General features: G+C 41.8%; 1 protein-coding gene across 3 annotated transcripts in view; it reads right to left on the reverse strand.

Annotated features, from left to right (window-relative positions):
• The window catches only part of LOC126334846 (ATP-binding cassette sub-family C member 4-like), a 130,854-nt gene extending 104,484 nt beyond the window's left edge, over positions 1-26,370 (reverse strand). Inside the window, exons 1-4 of one of the 3 annotated variants that reach the window (XM_049997516.1) lie at positions 26,305-26,369; positions 26,053-26,186; positions 6,869-6,970; positions 6,627-6,761 (exon numbers count right to left, since the gene is read on the reverse strand). In XM_049997516.1, the coding sequence (XP_049853473.1) occupies positions 6,627-6,761; positions 6,869-6,970; positions 26,053-26,126 (311 nt within the window). In that variant the 5' untranslated portion in view covers positions 26,127-26,186; positions 26,305-26,369. Of the gene's footprint in view, positions 1-6,626; positions 6,762-6,868; positions 6,971-26,052 lie in introns of all 3 variants that reach the window. The other 2 variants (XM_049997515.1, XM_049997514.1) reach the window with 2 other exon arrangements.
• Positions 26,371-26,622: the final 252 nt, after the last annotated feature.

Consider the following 26,622-nt stretch of genomic DNA (forward strand, 5'->3'; position numbering starts at 1 on the left):
TCAAATCAGTCTCTGGACTAAAGACCACAACAACAACATTCCAGCATAACCCGTTGCCTTGTAAAAAGGCCAAATGACCCCGCATATAGAACATTATGACAGACACTTACTCAGAACGGTTTCAGAAAATATCATTCTTCTGAAACCCAACGAGTTCTCTATCTTCAGTATATAATGGGTGTTATTGACAGGGATCTCAAACTGATTCCATGTTTCTAGATTTAAAAATGCTATTGACACTATTCCTCACAAGCGGATTCTAATCAGATTGCGTGCCCTTCGGAGTATCGCCTCTGTGTGCGACTAGATTTGTGATTTACTGTTTGAAAGGTCACAGTTCATAGTAATCGACTTAAAGTCATCGAATAAACAGGAATGATAACTGACGTTCCTCAAGGCAGTGTTAGGGTCGCTTCTTATCTACGTATACAAATGATTTAGGAGACAATCTGAACAGCCATCTTAGATTGTTAGCAGATGATGCTGTCGTTTGCCGTCTGGTAAAGCCATCAGAAGATCGGAACCAACTGCAAAATTATGTAGACGTGTTGTCCGTATAACCCTAATTAATGAAAAGTGTGAAGGAAGCCGTTAATCGGCTACACGATAAAACACACAAATCTAATGACTGTCAGTTCAACTCAGTACGCAGGGAAAACAATTACGAACAACTTAATTTGGAACGATCACGTATATAAATGCTGGGGAAGGCGAACCATAGATTGAGTTTTATTGGTAGAACACAAATCCACTAAAGAGACTGTCAGCATTACTCTTGTCTGACATTTGCTAGACTAGTGCGCGGGTCTGCGCGTTTTGTATTAACGCGAAATAGGGGCGAGAGTGTTATGGATATGATATCCGAGCTGGGGTGGCAATCATTAAAACAAAGTCGTTTTTCATTGCAGCGATATCTTTTCATGAAATTTCTATCTACAACTTTCTCCTCCGAATGTGGAAATATTTTGTTGACGCCCATCTACAAATGGAGAACGTTTAGTGTAATAAAATAAGGGAAATCAGAGCTCGCACGGAAATACGAGTATTTAAGTGTCCGTGTTTCATGTACGCTTTTAGAGCGTGGCACAGTAGGAAACAGAGTGAAAGACATTCGAGGAACCTTCTGCCAGGCACTTGAGTGTGAACTGCAGAGCGGTCATGTAGATGTAGATGATCATCGAAAGAAGGAAGTACAAAAATGTTCAGGGGGAACGTCGGGAATACAACAATATATATACCTCGGGAATGAAATACATAGGAAGTGTAGGGGAGCCAAGGCGTAATGGCTGCAGAAAAGATGTGAAGAAATCGAAAAAGAAGTAATGGTCAGAAGTACTTACTCAGCAAACTCAAAACGAGCTTCGGCGAAATGGAAAGCTAGAGTGGGAACATTAAGAGTGCAATTGGGATTCCTCTGTTGAACTCAGAGGAGAGAGTGAGTAGACGGGAAGAGTACGCCTCTATGAGGAAGAGGCATTGTATGGTGACATGTATGTATGATGATAATTTAAAGTCGATGTCGAAGACAAAGGATATTCAGTATTAGAGTCAGCATTTAAAAGAGCTCTGGGAGACTTGAGATCGAATAAGGCAGAAGGGTTGGATAATACTCTATCGGAATTTCTAAAATCGTTTGGAGAAGCTGCATTAAACTACTAAACTACTGTTCAAGTTGGTGTGTACAATCTGTGACAGTGGATACATGTCACCAGATGTTCAGGTAAATTTCATCCACACAATTCCGAAGATAGCAAAAGCTGATAAGTGCGAGAACTAGTGCACAGTCAGATTAACAGTTCGTGCATCCAAACTGTTGACAAGGGTAATATACACAAGAACATAAAAAATAACTGAGGATCAGAGAGACAGATTTGACTTTGTGCTAAATAATGGAAGCAAGACTGAAGAAAATTCGAGACACGCTCATAGGATTTGTCAACCTGGGAAAAGCGCTCAGCAATGTAAAACGGTGAAGGTCTTAGAAATCCTGAGACAAATAGGTGAAAGCTATCGGGAAAGACGACTAAGTTACAATGCGTACATGAATAAAGAGGTAATATATGGAACGGATGCAGTCTTTCGCCTCTACTGTTTAGTCTACAAATCGAAAAAGCAATAACGAAAAGAAAAGAAAGTTTGAAGAATATCAATAAGATCTGCTAATAGCATTGCTGTCCTCAGAAAAAGTGAAGAATTACAGGGTCTGCTGAACAGACTCAACAATCTAAAAGTGCAAAATATTGCCTGCGGGTAAACCGTAGAATGACTAAAGTAACGAAAAGCAGAAGAAATGAACATAGCGAGATGCTTAACATCTAAAGCCGAAACCATGAAGTAGAGAGAGTTAAGGTTGTAACGCCGGAAATGCATATCCTCCTATTTCCATCTATTGTACTATAAATTTTTTCCTTACTTTGTCACCTGAAGATATGACATTTCTGTCTCTTTATATATTGTAATTATTTTACTGTTTATATACACTCCTGGAAATTGAAATAAGAACACCGTGAATTCATTGTCCCAGGAAGGGGAAACTTAATTGACACATTCCTGGGGTCAGATACATCACATGATCACACTGACACAACCACAGGCACATAGACACAGGCAACAGAGCATGCACAATGTCGGCACTAGTACAGCGTATATCCACCTTTTGCAGCAATGCAGGCTGCTATTCTCCCATGGAGACGATCGTAGAGATGCTGGATGTAGTCCTGTGGAACGGCTTGCCATGCCATTTCCACCTGGCGCCTCAGCTGGACCAGCGTTCGTGCTGGACGTGCAGACCGCGTGAGACGACGCTTCATCCAGTCCCAAACATGCTCAATGGGGGACAGATCCGGAGATCTTGCTGGCCAGGGTAGTTGACTTACACCTTCTAGAGCATGTTGGGTGGCACGGGATACATGCGGATGTGCATTGTCCTGTTGGAACAGCAAGTTCCCTTGCCGGTCTAGGAATGGTAGAACGATGGGTTCGATGACGGTTTGGATGTACCGTGCACTATTCAGTGTCCCCTCGACGATCACCTGAGGTGTACGGCCAGTGTAGGAGATCGCTCCCCACACCATGATGCCGGGTGTTGGCCCTGTGTGCCTCGGTCGTATGCAGTCCTGATTGTGGCGCTCACCTGCACGGCGCCAAACACGCATACGACCGTCATTGGCACCAAGGCAGAAGCGACTCTCATCGCTGAAGACGACACGTCTCCATTCGTCCCTCCATTCACGCCTGTCGCGACACCACTGGAGGCGGGCTGCACGATGTTGGGGCGTGAGCGGTAGACGGCCTAACGGTGTGCGGGACCGTAGCCCAGCTTCATGGAGACGGTTGCGAATGGTCCTCGCCGATACCCCAGGAGCAACAGTGTCCCTAATTTGCTGGGAAGTGGCGGTGCGGTCCCCTACGGCACTGCGTAGGATCCTACGGTCTTGGCGTGCATCCGTGCGTCGCTGCGGTCCGGTCCCAGGTCGAATGGCACGTGCACCTTCCGCCGACCACTGGCGACAACATCGATGTACTGTGGAGACCTCACGCCCCACGTGTTGAGCAATTCGGCGGTACGTTCACCCGGCCTCCCGCATGCCCACTATACGCCCTCGCTCAAAGTCCGTCAACTGCACATACGGTTCACGTCCACGTTGTCGCGGCATGCTACCAGTGTTAAAGACTGCGATGGAGCTCCGTATGCCACGGCAAACTGGCTGACACTGACGGCGGCGGTGTACAAATGCTGCGCAGCTAGCGCCATTCGACGGCCAACACCGCGGTTCCTGGTGTGTCCGCTGTGCCGTGTGCATGATCATTGCTTGTACAGCCCTCTTGCTGTGTCCGGAGCAAGTATGGTGGGTCTGACACACCGGTGTCAATGTGTTCTTTTTTCCATTTCCAGGAGTGTATATGCATTTATGTCGATGTATAATTGGTTTGTTTTGTAAAAACTATTTGTATTTTTACGCTGGGTCTTGCCTAGGGAAAAATATGCTATCGAACGATTACATCGATAGGTAGTGTGGAGAACCAAAGTGTTTAGGATCTTTGGTAGTGTGAACTCGGCCGCGTGGTGCGCGGGCACAGCAGAGAGAGTCTGGCTGGAGGAGGGCAGTGGAGCATGGTGTGTTGTTTGATGCTCCCGCGAGTTGCCGCTCTTTCGGGGTTTGGCAGCATGTAATTGCGCTCGACTTGCTGTGTTAGTTTCTGACACGGTGTCGCGGACGGGAAGCGTTAGGTGGCGCACATCAATAGCCCGTTTCGGCTGGAGACCGTGTCGAGAAGAAGGCGCGCCAACATCCAGCTTCTGCAACAGCGACGGCCGACAAGGAGTGACTGTCGCCACCTCCTCGATCGACGACTTCAAACCTTCAATCAACCAACAAGGAAGACTGGTAGCGCGTAAAGTTCTAGAACTGTATGGCAGACCTCAGCTCTTCAAACTGTTACATTTTTCTCACTAAATTACAGCAACGTAGCATTTGCATTTTTCCTTTCATTTAGATGTAACCCTTTCCTCCCTCTTTACCGACAGATTAACTTCGGTGACGATTGCTTTTCCCAAATTTCGATTAGGTACACACGGTTTAATTTTTCACTGACATTAAGGTCCATAAGTGAGGAGGAGGTTGCAAGGTCCGTAATCAGGAAGCAGGCGAAGTTAAGGAAGTCTGGTGCGTTGTAAGTAAAAAGACCCATGACGCATGCTGGAGCAAGTATTTCGAAAATCGGCTTCCGACGATTAAGGGAATAACCATTAACCTAGAAGAACTTGCTCTTCGTCCTGATCCTGTACGCTCAAGGGGTGTCAAAGGCTCACCTTGAATTTTCTGCAATTCTGCAATCCGGCGTTATGCCCATATTATCGTGAAGGGGCATTTGGTCAGCACACCGCTCTCCCAGCCGTTTTGTCGACTTCCCTGACCTTCGATCCACTACACTGAGGTGTAAAACATCATTGGATACCTCCTAATACCGAGTCGGATCTCCTTTTGCTCGGCTTGGTGCAGTAGATCGACGTGTCATCAACTCAACAAGTCGTTAGTAGCGTCCTGCAGAAATAGTGAGCCATGCTCCCTCTTGAGCCGTCTATAATTACGAAAGTGTTTCCCGAGCAGGATTTTGTTCCTGAACTGACCTCTTGATTATATCCCTTAAATGTTCGATGGGATTCATGCCTGGTGATATCTGTGGCCAATCACTCCCACGAATTGTCCAGTATGTTCTTTAAATAAATCGCGAACAACAGTGGCTCGGTGACATGCCCTATTGCCAATCATAAAAATTACATTGTTCTTTGGGAACATGAAGTCCAAGAATGGCTTCATTTGTTACCATGTAGCTAAATAACCATTTCCAGTCAATGATCGGCGTCAATTGGACCATACCATGTAAATACAGTCCACAGCATTATGGAGCCACCACCAGCTTGCACAGTCCCTTGTAGACAATGCCGGTCCATGGCTTTCGCTACACTAGAACCCTACGGTTATACCTTACCAACTGAAATCGGGCTCATCTGACCAGGCCACGGTTTCCCAGTCGGCTAGGGTCCAAACGATATGGTCACGAATATAGGAGAGGCGCTGCAGGCGATATAGTGCTGTTAGCAAAGGCGCTCTCGTAAGCCATCTGCTGCCATAGCCCATTGACGCCAAATTGAACCGCACTGTCCTAATGGATAGCTCATTGTATTTCTGCGAATATTTCGCGCAGAGTTGCTTGTCTGTTAGCACTGACAACTGTAAGCAAACGCCGCCGCTCTCGATCGTCAAGTGAAGGCCGTCGGCCACTGCTTTATTCGTTTTGAAAGGTAATGCCTGAAATTATGTATTCTCGGCACACTCTTGACACTATGGATCTCGAAATACTGAATTCCCTACCGACTGTCGAAATGCGTCTAACTCCGGCTACCATTCCACGTTCAGCTACCATTCCACGATCAATGTCTGTTAATTCCCTTCGTGCGGTCACATTCACGTGGGGAAACTTTTCACACGAGTCACCTGGGTAGAAACGACATCTTCGTCAATGCACTGTCCGTTTATACCATGTGTACGCGATGCTACCGGCATCTATATATGTGCATCTCAATGTACCATGGCTTTTGTAATCTCACCCCACTTCTCAATTAAGTACCCTACCAGCTGGCATCGTGAGGCTGTGTGCACCACGTACCAGTCCTCCCACCATGGAAAAATCCTTAGCAGCATTGGGAATCGAACCAGTGTCCTCCACATGGCAGCAATCTGTTCTGAATACTCAGTTACGGAGGCGTACTCATTTAGTAGTATGTGTCAACAAACTTCAGTTTATTAAGACTTTCGGTTTTGTTCCTTTTTTTTCTTTGTGTTATTTAATGCCTGAAGTATTTCCAAGTAACGTATTTGCAACATTAATGGTAAATTAAGATATCCTTCTTTTTAATTACATTGTATAATAAAAATTGAGGGCATTGAATAATACTTTACCAATCAAAATGGATTATTCTTCAAGTTACAGATGGCTTAATAATGTGTTGAGATATATGACACAGCAGTAGTAATATGTATACAATGTAACTCTTTGTAATTAGTTAGAACATACAAATCATCTATAAACAATTCCATTCTCTAAATATTTCGTTAGCTTACCTCAGGATTAGCTGGTCAAACAGATCAAATATGCCGTAAATGAAATAACGTAACCAAAAGGTTCGAAAAATCGCTCTTGCTAAACTGGGTTTTGTGCCCTTCTCCTTAGCACGGATGAGTTCCTCGTCCCACGACCTGAAACAAAGATTATTAGCGTAAGTAACGAAAGTGTTGGTTTTACTGGGTTGTGCATTCATCAAACCTGCAACTGAATATGTGGCCACATGTAATGAGAAACTTACTTTTGCAACCTGTCTCCCAGTTTATCTGTGGCATCCCTGTCCAGTCTGTCGAACAGATCGTCTTCTGTCAGGTTTCGTTTCCATACAATTTTCCGCATCCACCTATGAAGGAAATGAAATACTTTCAAATCAGAATTTCTTTTAATAAAGGTTATGTGAAGAAACATACAAATATTGGCGAACTGAAAAGAAATTCGAAGTAGACTGAATAAGTACAATTCTGTAGTATGTCTCAAGAGTAGATTTCTCAGTCAGTTCAAAAAAAAATGGTCAAATGGCTCTGAGTACTATGGGACTTAACATCTGTGGTCATCAGTCCCCTAGAACTTAGAACTACTTAAACCTAACTAACATAAGGACATCAGACACATCTATGCCCGAGGCAGGATTCGAACCTGCGACCGTAGCGGTCACGCTTGTCCAGAATGAAGCGCCTAGAACCGCACGGCCACACCGGCCGGCTCTCAGTCAGTTACAAGTTTGAAATTGAGTGACGTAAACTGGTTGGACGTCTTGCAACATTTTGTTCATCATTCATTACTTGGCTGATAGATGGCCCATGATGGACTGCTTAAACTCAGAGAACAGAAGAGAAGTTTAATGTCTTTAATAGCATACTACATAACACACACGCAAACAGAGAGGCTGCACTGATACGTGTATGTATACTTAGTCACTTCCCCCTATGAACCATGAACCTTGCCGTTGGTGGGGAGGCTTGCGTGCCTCAACGATACAGATAGCCGTACCGTAGGTGCAACCACAACGGAGGGGTATCTGTTGAGAGGCCAGACAAACGTGTAGTTCCTGAAGAGGGGCAGCAGCCTTTTCAGTAGTTGCAGGGGCAACAGTCTGGATGATTGACTGATCTGGCCTTGTAACGCTAACCAGAACGGCCTTGCTGTGCTTACGATCGGCTGAAAGCAAGGGGAAACTACGGCCATAATTTTTCCCGAGGGCATGCAGCTTTACTGTATGATTAAATGATGATGGCGTCCTCTTGGGTAAAATATTCCGGAGGTAAAATAGTCCCCCATTCGGATCTCAAGGCGGGGACTACGCAAGAGGGCGTCGTTATCAGGAGAAAGAAAACTGGCGTTCTACGGATCGGAGCGTGGAATGTCAGATCCCTTAATCGTGCAGGTACGTTAGAAAATTTAAAAAGGGAAATGAAGTGGTTAAAGTTAGATATAGTGGGAATTAGTGAAGTTCGGTGGCAGGAGGAAGAAGACTTTTGGTCAGGTGAATACAGGGTTATAAATACAAAATCAAATAGGGGTAATGCAGGAGTAGGTTTAATAATGAATAAAAATAGGAGTGCGGGTAAGCTACTACAAACAGCATAGTCAACGCATTATTGTGGCCAAGATAGACACGAAACAGTAGTACAAGTTTATATGCTAACTAGCTCTGCATATAATGAGGAGGTTGAAGAAATGCATAATGAGATAAAAGAAATTATTCAGGTAGTGAAGGGAGACGAAAATTTAATAGTCATGGGTGACTGGAATTCGAGAGTAGGAAAATGGAGAGAAGGAAACATAGTAGGTGAATATGGATTGGGGGTAGGAAATGAAAGAGGAAGCCGCCTGGTAGGAAAGAGGAAGCCGCCTGGTAGAATTTTGCATGGAGCACAACTTAATCATAGCTAACACTTGGTTCAAGAATCAAGGTTGTATACATGGAAGAATCCTGGAGATAATAGAAGGTATCAGATAGATTATATAATGATAACACAGAGAGTTAGGAACCAGGTTTTAAACTGCAAGACATTTCCAGGAGCAGATGTGGACTCTGACCACAATCTATTGGTTATGAACTGTAGATTAAAACTGAAGAAACTACAAAAAGGTGGGAATTTAAGGAGATGGGAGCTGGATAAACTGACTAAACCAGAGGTTGTACAGAGTTTCAGGGAGAGCGTAACTGAACAATTAACAGGAATGGGGGAAAGAAATACAGTAGAAGGAGAATGGGTAGCTTTGAGGGATGAAGTGGTGAAGGCAGCAGACGATCAAGTAGGTAAAAAGATGAGGGCTAGTAGAAATCCTTGGGTAACAGAAGAGATACTGAATTTAATTGATGAAAGGAGAAAATACAAAAATGCAGTAAATGAAGCAGACAAAGAGGAATAAAAACTTCTCGAAAATGAAATCGACAAGAAGTGCAAAATGGCTAAGCAGGAATGGCTAGAAGACAAATGTAAGGACGTAGAGGCTTATTTCACGAGAGGTAAGATAGATACTGCCTACAGGAAAATTAAGGAGACCTTTGGAGATAAGAGAACCACTTGTATGAACATCAAGAGCTCAGATGGAAACCCAGTTCTAAGCAAAGAAGGGAAAGCAGAAAGGTGGTAGGAGTATATAGAGTGTCTATACAAGGGCGATGTACTTGAGGACAATATTATGGAAATGGAAGAGGATGTAGACGAAAGTGAAATGGGAGATATGATACTGCGTGAAGAGTTTGACAGAGCATTGAAAGATATGAGTCGAGACAAGGCCCTGGGAGTAGACAACATTCCATTAGAACTACTGACAGCCTTGGGAGAGCCATTCCTGACAAAACTCTGCCATCTGATGAGCAAGATGTGTGAGACAGACGAAATTCCCTCAGACGTCAAGAAGAATATAATAATTCCAATCACAAAGAAAGCAGGTGTTGACAGATGTGAAAATTACCGAATAATAAGTCACAGCTGCAAATTACTAACGCGAATTTTTTACAGACGAATGGAAAAACTGGTATAAGCCGACCTCGGAGAAGATCAGTTTGGATTCCGCAGAAATGTTGGTACACGTGAGGCAATACTGACCCCACGACTTCTCTTAGAAGAAATATTAAGGAAAGGCGAACCTACGTTTCTAGCATTTGTACACTTAGAGAAAGCTTTTGACAATGTTGACTGGAATACTCTCTTGTATATTCTGAAGGTGGTAGGGGTAAAATACAGGGAGCGAAAGGCTATTTACAATTTGTGTAGAAAGCAGATGGCAGTTATAAGAGTCGAGGGACAGTGGTTGGGAAGGGAATGAGACAGGGTTTTAGCCTCTACCTGATGCTATTCAATCTGTATATTGAGCAAGCAGTAAAGGAATCAAAAGAAAAGTTCGGAGTAGGCATTAAAATCCATGAAGAAAAGATAAAAACTTTGTGGTTCGCCGATGACATTGTAATTCTGTCAGAGACAGCAAAGGACTTGGAAGAGCAGTTGAACGGAATGGACAGTGTCTTGAAAGGAGGGTATATTATGAACGTCAACAAAACCAAAACGAGGATAATGGAATGTAGTTGAATTAAGTCGGGTGATGCTGAGGGAAGTAGATTAGGAAATGAGACACTTAAAGTAGAGAAGGAGTTTTCCTGTTTGGGGAGCAAAATAACTGATGATGGCCGAAGTAGAGAGGATATAAAATGTAGACTGGCAAATGCAAGGAAAGCCTATCTGAAGAAGAAAAATTTGTTAACATCGAGTATTGATTTAAGTGTCTGGAAGTCGTTTCTGAAAATATTTGTATGGAGCGTAGCCATGTATAGAAGTGAAACATGACGATAACTAGTTTGGACAAGAAGAGAACAGAAGCTTTAAATATGTGGTGCTACAGAAGAATGCTGAAGATCAGATGGGTAGATCACATAACTAATGAGGAGGTATTGAATAGAATTGGAGAGAAGAGGAGTTTGTGGCACAACTTGACTAGAAGAAGGGATCGGTTGGTAGGACATGTTCTGAGGCATCAAGGGATCACCAATTTAGTATTGGAGGGAAGCGTGTAGGGTAAAAATCGTAGAGGGAGACCAAGAGATGAATACACTAAGCAGATTCAGAAGGATGTACGCTGCAGTAGGTACTGTGAGATGAAGAAGCTTGCACAGGATAGAGTAGCATGGAGAGCTGCATCAAACTAGTATCAGGACTGAAGACCACAACAACAACAACATACTTAGTGAGCAGTCTCAACTTGCTGACTAAGTATTTTTTTAATAGAGTCTTGACTACCTGGCATGAACAAATCACACAACTTGGTTACTAAACACTTTTTGTTACTGGAACAAGTCACAACTCCTTAGAACGAGTTTCAACTTGATTAGTCTGCAACGTAAGAGAGAATTTGTTACAATTTTTGCAACAAGGGTGACTGATGGGGCACTTTGCTACTATTTTGTGTAACAGTGGTGATGTCTACAGTTTTTTGTTAGAATTGTATGTGACAATGATGATTTATGGGGCTACTGTTACTTTTTGCATAATAATAGTATAGTATTACAGTTTCATGTAACAGTCGTTATTTATGTGGTAATATGTTGCAGTTTTGTTTGTAGCTTAGGACTATATTTGTGATCCAGTAGCTGACACCTGCTGGCACGTTGTAGAAAATACATTGTTAGCTTGGGCCATTAGAATATAGTTTTAAGACCCAGTAGCTGACTCCCATTGTTAGTTTGTGGCACAGATTATAGAGATGGAATGCTATTTGAGATCCCACAGCTGATGCCTACCGTCAGCACATCATAAAAACCATATTTTCAAGGTAATAGCATTCGCCATGATTAAAAATCTATAACAGTTACCATGTCAGTTGGCCAACATAGCCCCACAATGGCATCTGGGATAATGGCACTCACTCAGTCTCAGTAGTGTCTGGGATAATGGCGGTCAACATATGGGAAATGACCTACATCTGGAATAGTAATTGTCACTTTCATTGGGCACACGACAGCTGTATGTGGCACTGTACAGTTTCCAGCACTGGAAAACTGATTGCTGCATTGCTTTTCCCTGATCTTCAGACACTGAAAGATATAGTACCGATTTTTGATAAACTAAGAATGTTCGAAAAATAATCTGACCATCATCGCCACGTTAGTATCATCATGTGTCCACATCATATGGAGCAATTTGTTACAGTTCGTGTAACAGTCGTGATACAGGGAATATTTTGTCACAGTTTTCCCGTAACTAGCGGTTTATGCAGTAATTTGTTATAATTTCTGCTGTAATATGTCGAAATGTTGAGTAGTTCGTTACAATTTTGCTATAATATGATGATGTATGGTGCAATTTGTTGAAAGTTTGCTGTAACCTGTTGATGTTACAATATTCCTATAACAAGGGAAGTTTGTTACAGTTTCGTGTGACAATGGCGATGTATGAGCGAATTTTTTAAAATGTATCTGTAACATAGAGAATTATGAGACAATTACTTACAATTTTCCTGTAACGTGGTAATGTATGGGGTAATTTGTTACAGTTTTGTTGTAAAATTAAATGTACGGGACAAAGTGTCATTGTGGTAGTATAAGATAATCATTATTAGCAGAAGGTAACAAATGTTTTGCACATGGGGCTATTTGTTACAACTGTACTATAATATAGCGATGTATGGGGCAATTGATTGCAGTTTTATTGTAACATGGAGATGTATATAGCTATATGTTACAATTTTGCTTAACATTGCGCAGGTTCTTACAATTTTGATGCAACACGTCGACGTATGGGGACCTCATTACAACTCTGGTATAATTCTGCTATAACAGGAGCATTTTGTTATAATTTTCTGACATGATAAAGTATGGCGTAATTCGTTACAATGTTGCTATAACGTAATGATATGTGCGGTGATTTCTTAGAATTTTGTTGCAGCATACGATGTATCTATATCTACATGGTTATTTGCAATTCAGAATTAATAGCCTGGCTGAAGGTTCATCGAACTAACTTCAAGCCTCTACTGTAGTCTCTGTATTATACCTGTAGTATCTTCTAAGCTTTCTGCCGATAAATCGTAGTCGTTGGCTTGCTTTGCCTACAATATTATCTCTGTGATTGTTCCAATTTAAGTTTTCATAATTGTATTTCCTAAGTATGTAGTTGATTTGTCTGATTTATCGTGTAACTGAAATTTAACAGATTCCTTTTGTTATTCATGTGTATGACTTCACAGTTTTGATTATTTAGAGACAATTGTCACTTATTGTGCCACACAGACATTTTGTCTAAATCGTTTTGCAATTTACAAGACTGTAAGTGAAAGTATCATCTGCAATCGATCGGGCTGCTCGGATTGTTTCCCAAATCGTCATTATTCTTATAGATTAGGGACAGTAGAGGACCTATAATTCTTCCTTGGCAAATGCCACATATCATTTTTGTTTTACTTAATGACTTTCCATCCATAACTATGAATTGTGACCTTTCTGACAGGAAATAGTGAACCTAGTCACACAATTGAGACGATATTATGTAGGCACACAGTTTGATTAGAAGTCACTTGTGAGGAATTGTGTCAAAAGCCTTCTGTAAATCTAATCACATGGAATCAGTTTGAGATCCGTTGTGAATATCAGTCGTTACTTTGTGTGAAAAAAGAGCTAGTTGCAATTCACAAGACTGATGTTTTTGGAATCCATGCTAACTATTTTCAGTTATTTTTTTTTTTACATGCAATCTTTATTAAGTGATTTAAGCTGCTTCACTACACCAAGGATATTTACATTTTACTTCTTAGCTACTCAGGTTGGCAGTTGTTCTTGCTTCGAACACTGGAATGTTTCCTTTGTTTTGTTTAGTGAAGGAATTTTGGAAAACCGTGTTTAGCAACTCTGCTTTAGTTGCATTGTTGTCAGTAACATTTCTGTTTTTACCGTACACTGAAGGTATTGACTGTTTCTTGCTGCTGGTGTACTTAAAAGATAACAAAATTCCCTTTGCAGTATAGAGCAATGTGTTTAAATTTTGATATTTCAGGACCATTCTGCTACAGTTTGTATAATATTGGTTATGCAAGACATAATTTCTTACAATTTTGCTGTAATATGACGGTGAATTTGGGCTAAATGTCATGTAGTCTCCATTGTGTGATGGTACAAATTGACATTATCACCAGAAGAACACAGTTTTTTGTACTGCAGGACCCTATCACGGGAGTCACTGTAATGATCGGCTGACTTTGATATCTGTTGTAGCCAAACTAAGATAAAATTTTTGACCAGTAATACAGGCGATTTAGATTGTCAAAAGCATTGTCTACTTTGGTACAAAGATCAAACTATTCCGATTGAGATAATATATTTTGAGCTATAAATTTCATTGTTTTTATTTTGATTTATGCCCATTTTGTCATATCTGAATTTCCATGGCAGAAAGAATATGCCATGCATCATGCAACAGCTTCCAGAGTAAAGACTGAGCTGCTTGCTGACAAACACATGCAAAGTATGATACGATATTGCAGTACCAGTGTGGTTCATAATTATGCTGCAAGTTCCTTCGTGCATATCTCAACAAACAGGCACTGCGGTGACTACAGTTATTATGAAATTCATGCAATGTATACGTAGATGCGAGTGTGGAAAACCGCCAGCTGCATCATGCAATTACACCGATGAAAATTCCAGGACTCGAACACAGATTTCCCACTTTATGCGAGTCCCGGTCGGGTACAAATTTTCATTGTTGTCTTTTCATCATACAGCTGATGCTTGTCCATATTCACAACTGCGAATACGTTTCGTACACATGCAGAAGTCATGAAATGTGTGTCATATTTCTAAGACGTCAGACAAGTCCAGACTTGACAAAGTTGCTGATGATGCATCACGCTAGCCTGCCTGCCTCCACCTGCCTTAGTTAACTGGCTGTTTTGTTTACACGAATCAGCGACCATCTTATGAATCTCAAAAGTATTTATTTTGAGAATAAGATCGTTGCTCTGGCATTGTTCTTTCAATTGCACAAGTCAGGTCAATCAGAAACTTTTGAACGTGATCCCGATTTATACAAAATTCAGACTGGTTGGATACTTTAGAATTTGATCCACATGTCAGATAAACGCTAATTGACTGTTTCGTTTTAAAGGCCTTTAAAATACAGTAGTCATTGGCTGTTTCATTTAAATGGCTAGTAAAACATTGAGCTGTGGTTGGGAGAGCAAAATATTTTTGTATGTGTGTGTGAGTGTGTGTGTGTGTGTGTGTGGTGTGTGTGTGTGTGAGAGAGAGAGAGAGAGAGGGGGGGGGGGAGGGAGGGAGGGAGTTTTTTTGTTGATAAAACTGTGTGTCAAGTTGCCTTTAACACAGCTTCTTGCCCCTGCATGTAGGCAAACTGAGCGTGTGTCCATCTAATTTGCACTGACGCTGTATGATTGGTTGGTTGGTTTAGAGGCGGGAGAAGGGACCAAACTACGAGGTCATGACCTTCAGCGAAGTGTTAGAGGTAAAATTTTGTTGGACAGTAATTTGCTATACTACTTATGCCAATGATAAGTATATAAGAAAAGCCAGGGTTTAAACAGCCGTCAGTATGTTCCCACACACACATTTCTGCTTGTCATAGTATGGATGTTTGATATGCTCGTATGCTTAACAGCAGGATTATTGCATTTATTTTTTGTTTTCACTAGAGACGAATTTTCGAGTATGGTGACTGCTGCCGGTTGGAGTGGCCGAGCGGTTCTAGGCGCTACAGTCTAGAACCGCGCCACCGCTACGCTCGCAGGTTCGAATCCTGCCTCGGGCATGGATGTGTGTGATGTGCTTAGGTTAGTTAGGTTTAAGTAGTTCTAAGTTCTAGGGCCAGATGACCTCAGAAGTTAAGTCCCATAGTGCTCAGAGCCATTTGAACCATTTGACTGCAATGTCAGGTCTCAGTTCGGCGTGCGAATTCTTGTCAGTACTGAAGCCCTTTATGTACCTTTCACTCTGCAGTGGAGTGAGTGCTATTTTGAAACTTCGTGGCAGATTAAAATTGTATGTGGTATCAGAACAGGAACCCGAAAACTTGTATTCTGTAGGCAATGCTCTAGAGTGAGCTATCGAGGTACGACTCAGAACCCGTTCTCGCACCTCACAGCTTTCCTTCCGCCAGTATCTCTCTCATACCTTACAAATTTCGTGAATCGTGCCTCGATAGCACAGTCGGAAAGAGCGCTGCCGGTGAAACGTAGTTTTGGGTTTGAGTCCCAGTTTTAATTTGCCAATAGGTTTCACTAATTACGATGTTGTACCAGCAAGCCACTGTTTCTTATAAGTGTGGTTTCTATCAGTAGTAAACCTCTACTTTCTGCTTCTATGCACTCTGGATTCGTCCACGTTCAAGTTTAGGGAAGTTGGAAGCAATCAGCATCTGCGGCGAGGCAGGTAATGCAACAACCACAAGCATTTTAAGAAGCTGATCTGCAGCGGGGCACATATAGCAAGAGGGGGGAGGTTGCCTGACTATGGGTAAGTCTCACGGTCTGATGACAAGAGTTTTGTATTTCACAGCATAGTCTAAAACGCGTACAGGTGCAGCATTACTAAAGCGCATCCGGGCGACAGTTGGATTGACGACAGTAACATTTGCGAAAATGTCCATACATAGAAGGGCTGTATCACATAAATGCATTTGAGAAGTGGTGCTATAGACGAATGTTGAAAATTAGGTGGACTGATAAGGTAAGGAATGAGGAGGTTCTACGCAGAATCGGAGAGGAAAGGAATATGTGGAAAACCCTGATAAGGAGAAGGGACAGGATGATAGGACATCTGCTAAGACATGAGGGAATGACTTCCATGGTACTAGAGGGAGCTGTAGAGGGCAAAAACTGTAGAGGAAGACAGAGATTGGAATACGTCAAGCAAATAATTGAGGACACAGGTTACAAGAGCTACTCTGAGGTGAAGAGGTTAGCACAGGAAAGAAATTCGTGGCGGGCCGCATCAAACCAGTCAGTAGACCGATGATCAAAAAAAAAACAAAAAACAGATAAATACAAATTTAAAGGATGCAAATAATATTTTACCACAACGTAATTATGAAAGATGACTGACTCACTTATGTGACAGGAAAAGTCAGGCACACCAAGGAAAGACCATCAAACGAAGTGCAAACGCGGAAACAAGTTACGGCAAGCTTCTTCGAGCTAGTGTGACTTCGAAAACAGCAGAATTCGCTCTAATTATCTGCTATGAATTTCATTGTTTCGCAGTCAGAAGATCAGTCACAATGCCTTAGGCCAACCGCTTTTTTTGTGGCTGCACCTGAATCTAAGAGAGTCCGGATGATTGAGCAAGGAGAAATTACAGTCGAGATATTTCCCGAGGACATTCATTTCTACTGTTGGTTTGACGAGTGAAATGTTCCGGAGGGTATAATAATACCGCATTTAAATCTCGTCAGAAAAATGTTCATCGGGTGACTTAGTGAAACGCTAGATCCCTTAAATGTAAAGACAGATAGCAGAACCTGGAAAGAGAAATGGACGAAGTGAAAATAGCCACAGTGTGACTTTGTGTAGTGCAGTGGCAGATTTCTACATACGCTAGGTATACACTGTGTTGGTTCTTACTTTCCACCTCGGATACACTTTACGCAAATACTTAAAAATCACTACCACACTAAAACGTGAGATATACATTAGACGCAGACGATGCTGAGTACGTAGATTATGTGCAAACTACGTTAGGAGGGACAATAAATTTACCCTTAGCGATTGGATAAAGGTACCATCGGCAGAAACGTTTGCAACATTTTGAACGATATGAGGAAATACAAGCTTTGGGAAAACACAGGTTTTGTAGGACAGAACTGAATTTCAATGCTAGCACCAAAACACTGAAAAACATTGTCCTGTGGGTGAGATTTGGCTCCAAAATGACTTATCCTATGCGAACGGGACAAGTAACTTTCAAATATTATTAAGAAGAAGTAACTATCGAAATTAAAGTAGCCAGTAGTTTATTTAGCGCAAAAGTGTACACGTTACACTGCGAATAAATATTATCGCAGTGGTGGCGTGTGAGAGGTAATTCCAAAAAACGTACCAGTTAGTATATAATTATTGTGGAACGCAGAGTATATGCGCATACACGTGCAATAAGAGTAGTGGAATATATGCTGAAGCAGCAATTGCTGATAAAATCATGTCGAGTAAAAGGAATTAGAAAAATGACGGCGCCGGCCGTTGTAGCCGAGCGGTTCTAGGCTCTTCAATCTGGAGCCGCGTGACCGCTACGGTCGCAGGTTCGAATCCTGCCTCGGACATGGATGTGTGTAATGTCCTTAGGTTAGTTAGGTTTAAGTAGTTGTAAGTTCTAGGGGACTGATAACCTCAGATGTTACGTCCCATAGTGCTCAGAGCCATTGGAACCATTTTTTTAACAATGATGGCGTGTTACAATTAAAAACTATGTGCCTTATTAGGGTTGAAGCAGAGTTTTCTTACTTTTCAGAACTTCAACATTTCACCAACTCGAAAGCGGTATCCGACACCTGGTCTGTTGTAGTCAATAGCACTGTCCACAAAACGAAGGAATTTGAGTTCGAACCCAGTCCATCACAAATATTTAAATTGTGATACACAGTCAGTGGAACGAAAATACTGCTTACAGTAAAACAACAAATTCTTAATCTCAGGATAGTTACATCAAGTTACAAACTGTTAAAAAAATTGTATGGAATGTTTCGCTGTAGACAGAGGTTAAGGAGGGTGTTGAAAATTGGCTGTGTCGGTCGTATACACGGCAGTAATCATTAATCACACTAACTCTCATTGAGCAGATGAAACATCTGCTGAAGCGAATTCACCGTGACAGGTTCGATATTCCTGAAGCAGGAAACTCTATGGGAACGAGACACACATGCATCTTTGTCAATTTGATCAGAAAATGTAAGTGTAACTTCTGGTTGAGCGGAAACCCATGTATAACTTTTGTATGAGTTGACACTTTCAAAGGGATTGCGCGAGAGGAACCAATTATCACAAATGGACTGCACTGGAAGAAGTGCGTGACGAAACCTCCAGTATTCTTATACACGTTTCGCGAAAGGCCTTTCATCATTGCTATTAATTGTGTCATCGGTCAAAATTAAAGCCACATTTTAGGAGTATTATAATAGCAGAATTTCGATTAGTTCGTTTTCTTGAATCTTAGCACGCACAGCAACCAGTCAGTAAATGGACACATATTCTGGCCCCGTGGACGTCCTTGCGTCCTATGTTCCTTCTTTGTATGCTCTTACCCCAGTTCTCAACGTGTTTTTTTTATAATTAAAATCAGTGTAAGAGTTCGTATGGCTTGTACTTTCAGGAACACGTGGTCACACGTTCTGTACTTTTAATATTTGGCCACGTATATGCTTACATTTTGGTTGGCACCCTTGCTGCATTTGCTTCTTCTGTCTGAATATACTGTTATTCACAATATTTGTTACTGGTTTTATACACCTTCTGTATAAGCTTCCGTAATCCTCAGTCTACGTGTCCCATGTTCACAGCCTCGCATTTTTGTAACAGACTGAGCTATGTACATTGCACACATACGCAGGTGCAAAAAAGAGGTACATTCGCCACTGTAGGAGTCTGCAATATACAGGACCGATACACAGAGAGATTCCGAACAAAATAATCAAAATTCTAAATATGATTAAATTGTACTACAGAGACAGAAGAATATGAAGAACTATATAGCATATTCCATAAATAATGTGGCTATTTGGAACAAGCGCTACTGGAAAAACTGTTCATCTGAAGATAAAATAACCAACTTTTGTTTACCGAGTAGCATAGAGCCCCGAAATGCGCAAAAGAGCTGCCCTGTGGAGTGCAGCCACTTCGACTCACGTGCCAGAACGATGTTGCGGTGCAACACAAGGCATAGTGCTGAGCTTAAATCATTTGCTAGCGAGAAGCGTAGATTTCGGGAGACTTATCCAGGACAAAATGCATCCAGTGACAAAGCTATTGGCTGATGGTACAAACACTTTCGAGATACTAGAAACGAATTTAAAGCAGATTCACTGGGCCTACCGAGAACAAGTGAAGACGAAGTTGAAGAAATCGGGCAATCTTGTATCAGAAACCCGAAAAAAAAAATCTTGCCCGACATAAGGCAACACACTTCAACGTCATGCATAAAAGGTTAGGCTGCGTGCCTACAAAATTCAGGTTAGATAAAAGATAAAACAGAGCGCTAGACCTAAGCGTACGAACTTCGCCAGTTTAACGCTAAATGAAATTGACAAAGCAAATTTTCTGAAACAAGTGCTATTTTCAGAGGAAGCAACACTCCATACAAATTATAGGATATGGGTTCCGCCTTTTTGCAAGCACACTGTTCTTTTTTTTTTATTTTTACTACACACATTTCAGAACCTCTGTGCCATCATCAGTGGATTTTTGTTTTTGAAAACTATAACAAGTGAACATATTTAGTTTTTAACTGATCTAAAAAAGTGAGGCCTAAAGAAAGTTTCTTTCGTATTGTTTCTTACCGTGATCTTTACCTTACATGATTTTGCAGGACCAACTGTATGGTGTCCTGCACTGATAGCTTGTCATCTGCTAAACAAACTACGTAAATGTGAATTTCATCGGCGAGTTAACACATCTCTTGATTCTTAAAAAGTGTGATTTTGGCTTGTCAAAATCTATTACATATATATTTGTTACTATTCACATTTTGTTGTGACTGATCCTTCTTCTTTTGCGGTCTGAGGACTCTGCGCATATATATTAAGGTACTTTGTATAATTTCATTCTTTAAGAACGCCTTCTTACTTCACAAACCGCGAAACAACAGAAAATGTAAATCCGGATGAAACCCAACACGAGTCAAGATCTTGACTACCTTGCCATCTCGCTCTCCGTTCTTCACAGAAATAGCGCTCAAGTAAATTGGAAATTTGTGGTAGGTTCCTATGTCACCAAACTGCTGATGTCATCGGTCTCTAGGCTTAAACACTACTTAATCGAACTTGAACTAACTTACGCTAAGGACAAGACACACATCCATGCGTGAGGGAGGACTCTAACCCCCGATGGGGGAGCCGCGTGAACCGTGGTAAGGCGCCTAAGACCATGCGGCAAGAAGCCTTACACCATGCGGCTACCCGGCGCTGCCACGGTCAAGTCACAAATAAGTAAGGAAGAGACTGTACGCAGTACGGCTGGGGAGCAAAAACAGAAACACAGATACATCGTCCGCTATTTGCAGATGATGTTGTGATATTGTCGGAATCACTAGAAGAGGCGACTAATCAAACTACCCAGCTGCAAAGTGGCTCAAGTGGGTCTACAGGTCCTGTGCCGTGAAATCACAGCATATAAAGAACATCAAGACATTAACAGGAAGAGAGATTTAGAAAGTACGCAGATTAAATTTGTTCGTAAAAGTGTGAATAGAAACCGGTATGTTTGATGCTGCTTATACGCAGCAGAAACTCTGAACGTTGTAATAATAGGATTACAGAAACTGAGGAACGATGGAGCCTCATGACATTCGGAACTCGAAGGACAAGAAACGCTCAGTATGGAAGACGAGTGGACAACGGATATTGCACCCTGAGCGAGACGTTTCCGGACTCGGTCAGGAAGAGAAGGGTTATGCTATTTGGACTCATTCTTAGAATGGATCATAGTAAGTTGACACGCCAAATTCTGCTTTTTCTTCAGAACAAGAAAACCAAAATACGATGGCACCAAGAAGTGCATTGAAATCTCGACAAAATGGGAATAAAGGAGACAGAGATTTACAATAGAGTGACTTTCAAAAAAGAAATCCAGGCTGTTCTAGGTTTCCAGGGCAGAAATAAAAGGAGCAAAGAGGGTTGTTAAATATGAGAATGAAAGAATACTGACAAGGGTGACGACTAGAAGCAACAAAGCTACAACGATTTAATGTGAACCTCCGTTGGCCAAAACGAAATGAAGAAGAAGAAAGTAAGCATTATTCACATCTTTGCAATTTGTCACTAGAGCGCGAAAGTCTCTGTCGCCAGTATTATGATCAACAGACTGCGCCTGAGTTTCTTAAAATTTCGTGAAACTTATTCTCTGAAAAGAGTCTCAGAATGTAGTTCTAGTCTCTGTATTTATAGCGAAGAACGAGAACGTCAATAAATTTATAAAATTTCGGGTTAATGCATGTACGTACAGGTAATTGCACTTCCCAAATATTATCTTCAAATGGAAGAAAAATGAGAGTAATGTTAGAAGTATGTACATCATATACAGTCCTCCATATCGCTTAAGTTGACACTCCCGATTAAAATGTATATTTTAAGGTAGTCATAGCTGCTGCTCTTGGGAAAATGAAGCGTCAGATCTATTGGTAATTAAAAGGCAAATTACATCGACTGTTTTACAGTAGTGTTATTTTATCAATGTCAACTCAGCAATTGGCGAATAGATACGGAATATATTTTCAACATTTTAACATCACTCACCATGGTTCGTCCGGCCCCGGTAGCTGAGTGGTCAGCGGGACGGAATGTCAATCCTAAGTTCCCGGGTTCGATTGACGGCTGGGTCGGAGATTTTCTCCGCTCAGGGACTGGGTGTTGTGTTGTCCTAATCATTATCATTTCATCCCCATCGACTCGCAGGTCGCCGAAGTGGCGTCAACTCGAAAGACCTGCACCAGGCGTACGGTCTATCCGACGGGAGGCCCTAGCCACACGACATTTCATTTTTCACCACGGCTCCGCAAGCCTTTAGGTATGCAGGTAGGCATGTGATGGATAAAATAACAGGGTAATACGAAGTAATATTAAAATAGATCGCCTCAGCTTTGCAGATGATCTGGTGATTTTAACTAGGGATATTACCGCAGCTCAACAACAAATTGAAATTCTTAAAGAAGGAAAATGTAGGACTACAAATGTTGTTGTTGTGGTCTTCAGTCCTGAGAATGGTTTGCAGCAGCTCTCCATGCTACTCTATCTCCCAGTACCTACTGCAACCTACATCCCTCTGAATCTGCTTAGTGTATTCATCTCATAATCTCCCTCTACGATTTTTGCCCTCCACGCTGCCCTCCAAAGCTAAATTTGTGATCCCTTGATGGACTACAAATATCATTCGCAACGAACAAGCACCAAAGTTTTTGAACACGAAGTACGGAAAAATAAAAAGAGTTTCCAGTTTCAATACTTGGGGGTAACCATGCAGGAAAACGGTCTGGAAAAAGCAGCAAACGAAGTCGGCTGTCAAAAAATTGCAATTGCCTTCAGATTAACACAAAATATTTATGATAAAAGATCGCTTTCTAAATTCAGCAAACTTAGTCATTACAGCACTGTAACCAAACCTGGATGTCTTTATGGAGTAGAGTCTTTAATTTTAAATGAAAAGAGGGATGTTGAAGAATTTCAAAAGAAGGAACGAACGACTATTAAGAAAATATTAGGCCCCAAAATTAGTGATGGAGTAACTTATAGGCTGAAAAGTAATAAGGAAAGAAAAGAACACACAGACATGAGAAAACGAAGACTTAACTGTAATGGGCACATCAAAAGAATGGCACCCACTAGGTTGACAGAACAAATAGTAGAGTTCTACGAAAACAGCAGTAAGGTCAAAACTGAGTCAGTTAAATGGATCGCTGCGATTAACAAGGATTTTAAGGTACCCGGTACAACTCAGACAGACGTTACAGATAGGAAAACAAGCAGACAAAAGATAGTTGATTGGAAGGTTGGTCAGAGGGAAATTAAAAAACGGACTGGAACACCGTGGTCTGATGAAAGAAAAGACTTCATTCTGAAAGGATGAAACAGATTTGGACACAAAGGAACACCAACCATCAAAAGCGACATTGATAGACTTACCTCGTGTGGTCCTATTGGGCCCATACGTGAATGATAATAAATAATAATAGGAAGTTTTCAGTGAAAATATTGTCCCTACCATACTCTATCAAAAGAAATATATGATGTGTATACATGCGAATGAATGTACCAGGGGAATAACATTCACTGTCATCTTCGTATTTTTTCAGTACTTTATTCATCAAATACGTAGCTGCATTTTGACAGCCGTGAGATTACATAGTCCAGTGAGCAGATGCCGTTTACGCAGTACACATAAGATGTTTCAGATGAGGGGTTTTTCTCTGCGAAGCCGGCCACAGTGGACGAGTGGTTCTAGGCACTACAGTCTGGAACCGCGCGACCGCTACGGTCGCAGGTTCGAATCCTGCCTCGGGCATGGTTGTGTGCGATGTCCTTAGGTTAATTAGGTTAAGTAGTTCTAAGTACGTTCTAGGGGACTAATGACCACAGAAGTTAAGTCCCATAGTGATCAGAGCCATTTCTCTGCGACTTGCAAAATAATAAAGGAAAGAATTTTTTTTTAGGTAGGTAAACGTAAGATACAGTCACTCTTCATCCAGTTAGCATTGTTTGTTGGTTCTTGGAGGGTTGCAGCAACGTTTCTTTAGATGACCCCCCCCCCCCCTCCCCCAGAAAAAAAAGAAATTTACCGGTGTTAAATATGCCAAATACATGGGCCATTCCGGAGGAATAAGGCGTCATAATAACCTTCGTGCACAAAACCACAGGCAGAACGGGCTGGACACCCACCATACTACAGCTACATACGGCCTGTAAAGTGTATACTGATATCTGCAAAAAGAGCACCTTCAACGTCAACGATAAAAGCTCGAGATATATCACCTGTCAGAGAAGATGAGAAGTAGAGTGGGCCGAAGATTACCTCTGTGGCTCACCCCTTTGACAATCGACATGACGTACCATATATGATTTTCTGTGGTTAGTAGTATAAGTAGTATACAGGGTGGTCCATTGATAGTGACCGGGCCAAATACCTCACGAAATAAGCATCAAACGAAAAAACTACAAAGAACGAAACTCATTTAGCTTGAATGTGGGAACCAGATGGCCTATGGTTGACCCGCTAGATGGCGCTTCCATAGGTCAAACGGATATCAACTGCGTTTTTTTTTTTTTAATAGGAACCCCCATTTTATTACATATTCGTGTAGTACGTAAAGAAATATGAGAGTTTTAGTTGGACCACTTTTTTCGCTTTGTGATAGATGGCGCTATAATAGTCACAATCGTATAAGTACGTGGTATCTCGTAACATTCTGCCAGTGCGGACGGTATTTGCTTCGTGATACATTACCCGTGTTAAAATGGACCGTTTATCAATTGCGGAAAAGGTCGATATTCTGTTGATGTATGGCTATTGTGATCAAAATGCCCAACGGGCGTGTGCTATGTATGCTGCTCGGTATCCTGGACGACATCATCCCAATGTCCGGACCGTTCGTCGGATAGTTACGTTATTTAAGGAAACAGGAAGTGTTCAGCCACATGTGAAACGTCAACCACGACCTGCAACAAATGATGATGCCCACGCGGCATGTTCGTGAATGTTCATCAGAGAGTGTAACACTTTTTCACGACCTGTTCACAGAAAGTAACTATCCTACTGAAATTCTTCCCATGCAGCTCCTGTGTGAGAGTCAGGTGGTACAGCCGAAACTTGTGATCCTGTATTGTTCGTCACACATATGTAAAGCTGATACTACTGCCTGTAGTAACTTCTCTTTAAGCGAGGATCGTGGGGAATTGCAGCTGTAACCAACACTTCCATATCCTTGCTTCTTATTCACCGTCGTCTGTTACCGCCATACCATCTCAGACTATGTCTCGAAGTCTTTATTCGGTTCGTAAGAGCGAGATGGCTGATGGAATTCTTCGACCACAGTATCGCGAGGAATAAGGGATGCCCGCCTCGTTAGTATCGTGTCGGCATTTTCGGAGCTCCAGCAAAACGCCAGCGTTCTCTTTATATGCATATGCCATCTTTATTTTGTGGAAGACCGAATCTCGTTTCTTTGTGCACTCCGATGTGCCTTGTATACGGCAATTTAAAGATATACTCTACAATCTAACGTGGTGCATCGACGAAGCTTGTCGCTGTGTGACAACAGCAGTTTTACACCTCGCCCACAAGTCACTTAGTAGCTTCATTGAGCTGTGTACGAGTATTTAGGTTTGAACACCTCACTTAAATGAACATTTCACCACCGGAACATCCACCTGAACGAAGCCGATTACGGGTGAAATTTTGCATCCACCCCTAAAACTGATCGTTTTTAGTTCCCTAACAAAAAATTATAGAAAGTTGATTTAAATTGTTTTGTTCACGGCATGTCTAAATACATGATCTACAAGAACGAAAAATCATATTCTATCTAAAATAAATAACTGATTGCTGAAATCAGTTGTAACGTGCATTGCGATTCCAGTAGTGCGTTAAAAAGGGTTCCTCATTGTCCGAGTGACAGCGTATAATAAAATTTGTTACACGTGTCAAAGAAGTGGAAAGAACCAAGCGTCGGTAAATTCTACAAAAGTGTAAAGCACAGAGTTTAGAACATTAATTACTTACCAAACGAAGAGCTTGGAAATGGGATTCGCCGAAGCCTTTGGATTCGGGTTTGACTTGTAGACTTTAGAATCCATGGCGCTGGTCTTGCTCCGTTCCGTGCCTTCGTTGATCTCGTCGCAGAATTTACATCCAGCCTGAAATCAGTATTCCCTTTATAACGCGTGTTGTCCAGACACTAGCTGTTTACCACTGTAAATACGATACAAAGTAGGACTGCAGGAATACACACTTAATATAGAAAAGTTGCACTACCTCCCGGCGAGGTTTCGAGTTGTGTCGTCACGCTCTCTTAAGAACCCACGTTTTTATCAAACTGCCAGAGCCAGTAGCCTAGTGGAGCACTATTTCGGTTGCGACGTCACCTGTTTGCGGAGATTTGTTGTTGACGAAGTCATACATAATCGTGTGCTAGCACTTCTGCTTCTGGTGCTTGCTACTGTTCCGCACCTTGTACCGTGTCGAAGCCGAGTGCAAATGTTTACGTAAGACGGCGGACGGAGCTCTTTATTCTCAGATTTTCAGTATGTGATAATGGGGCAAAGTAAAACCATGAAAGATGTGAACGGATTT

This window comes from Schistocerca gregaria, chromosome 2 (genome assembly GCF_023897955.1).
Source record: "Schistocerca gregaria isolate iqSchGreg1 chromosome 2, iqSchGreg1.2, whole genome shotgun sequence".
NCBI lineage: Eukaryota > Metazoa > Arthropoda > Insecta > Orthoptera > Acrididae > Schistocerca > Schistocerca gregaria.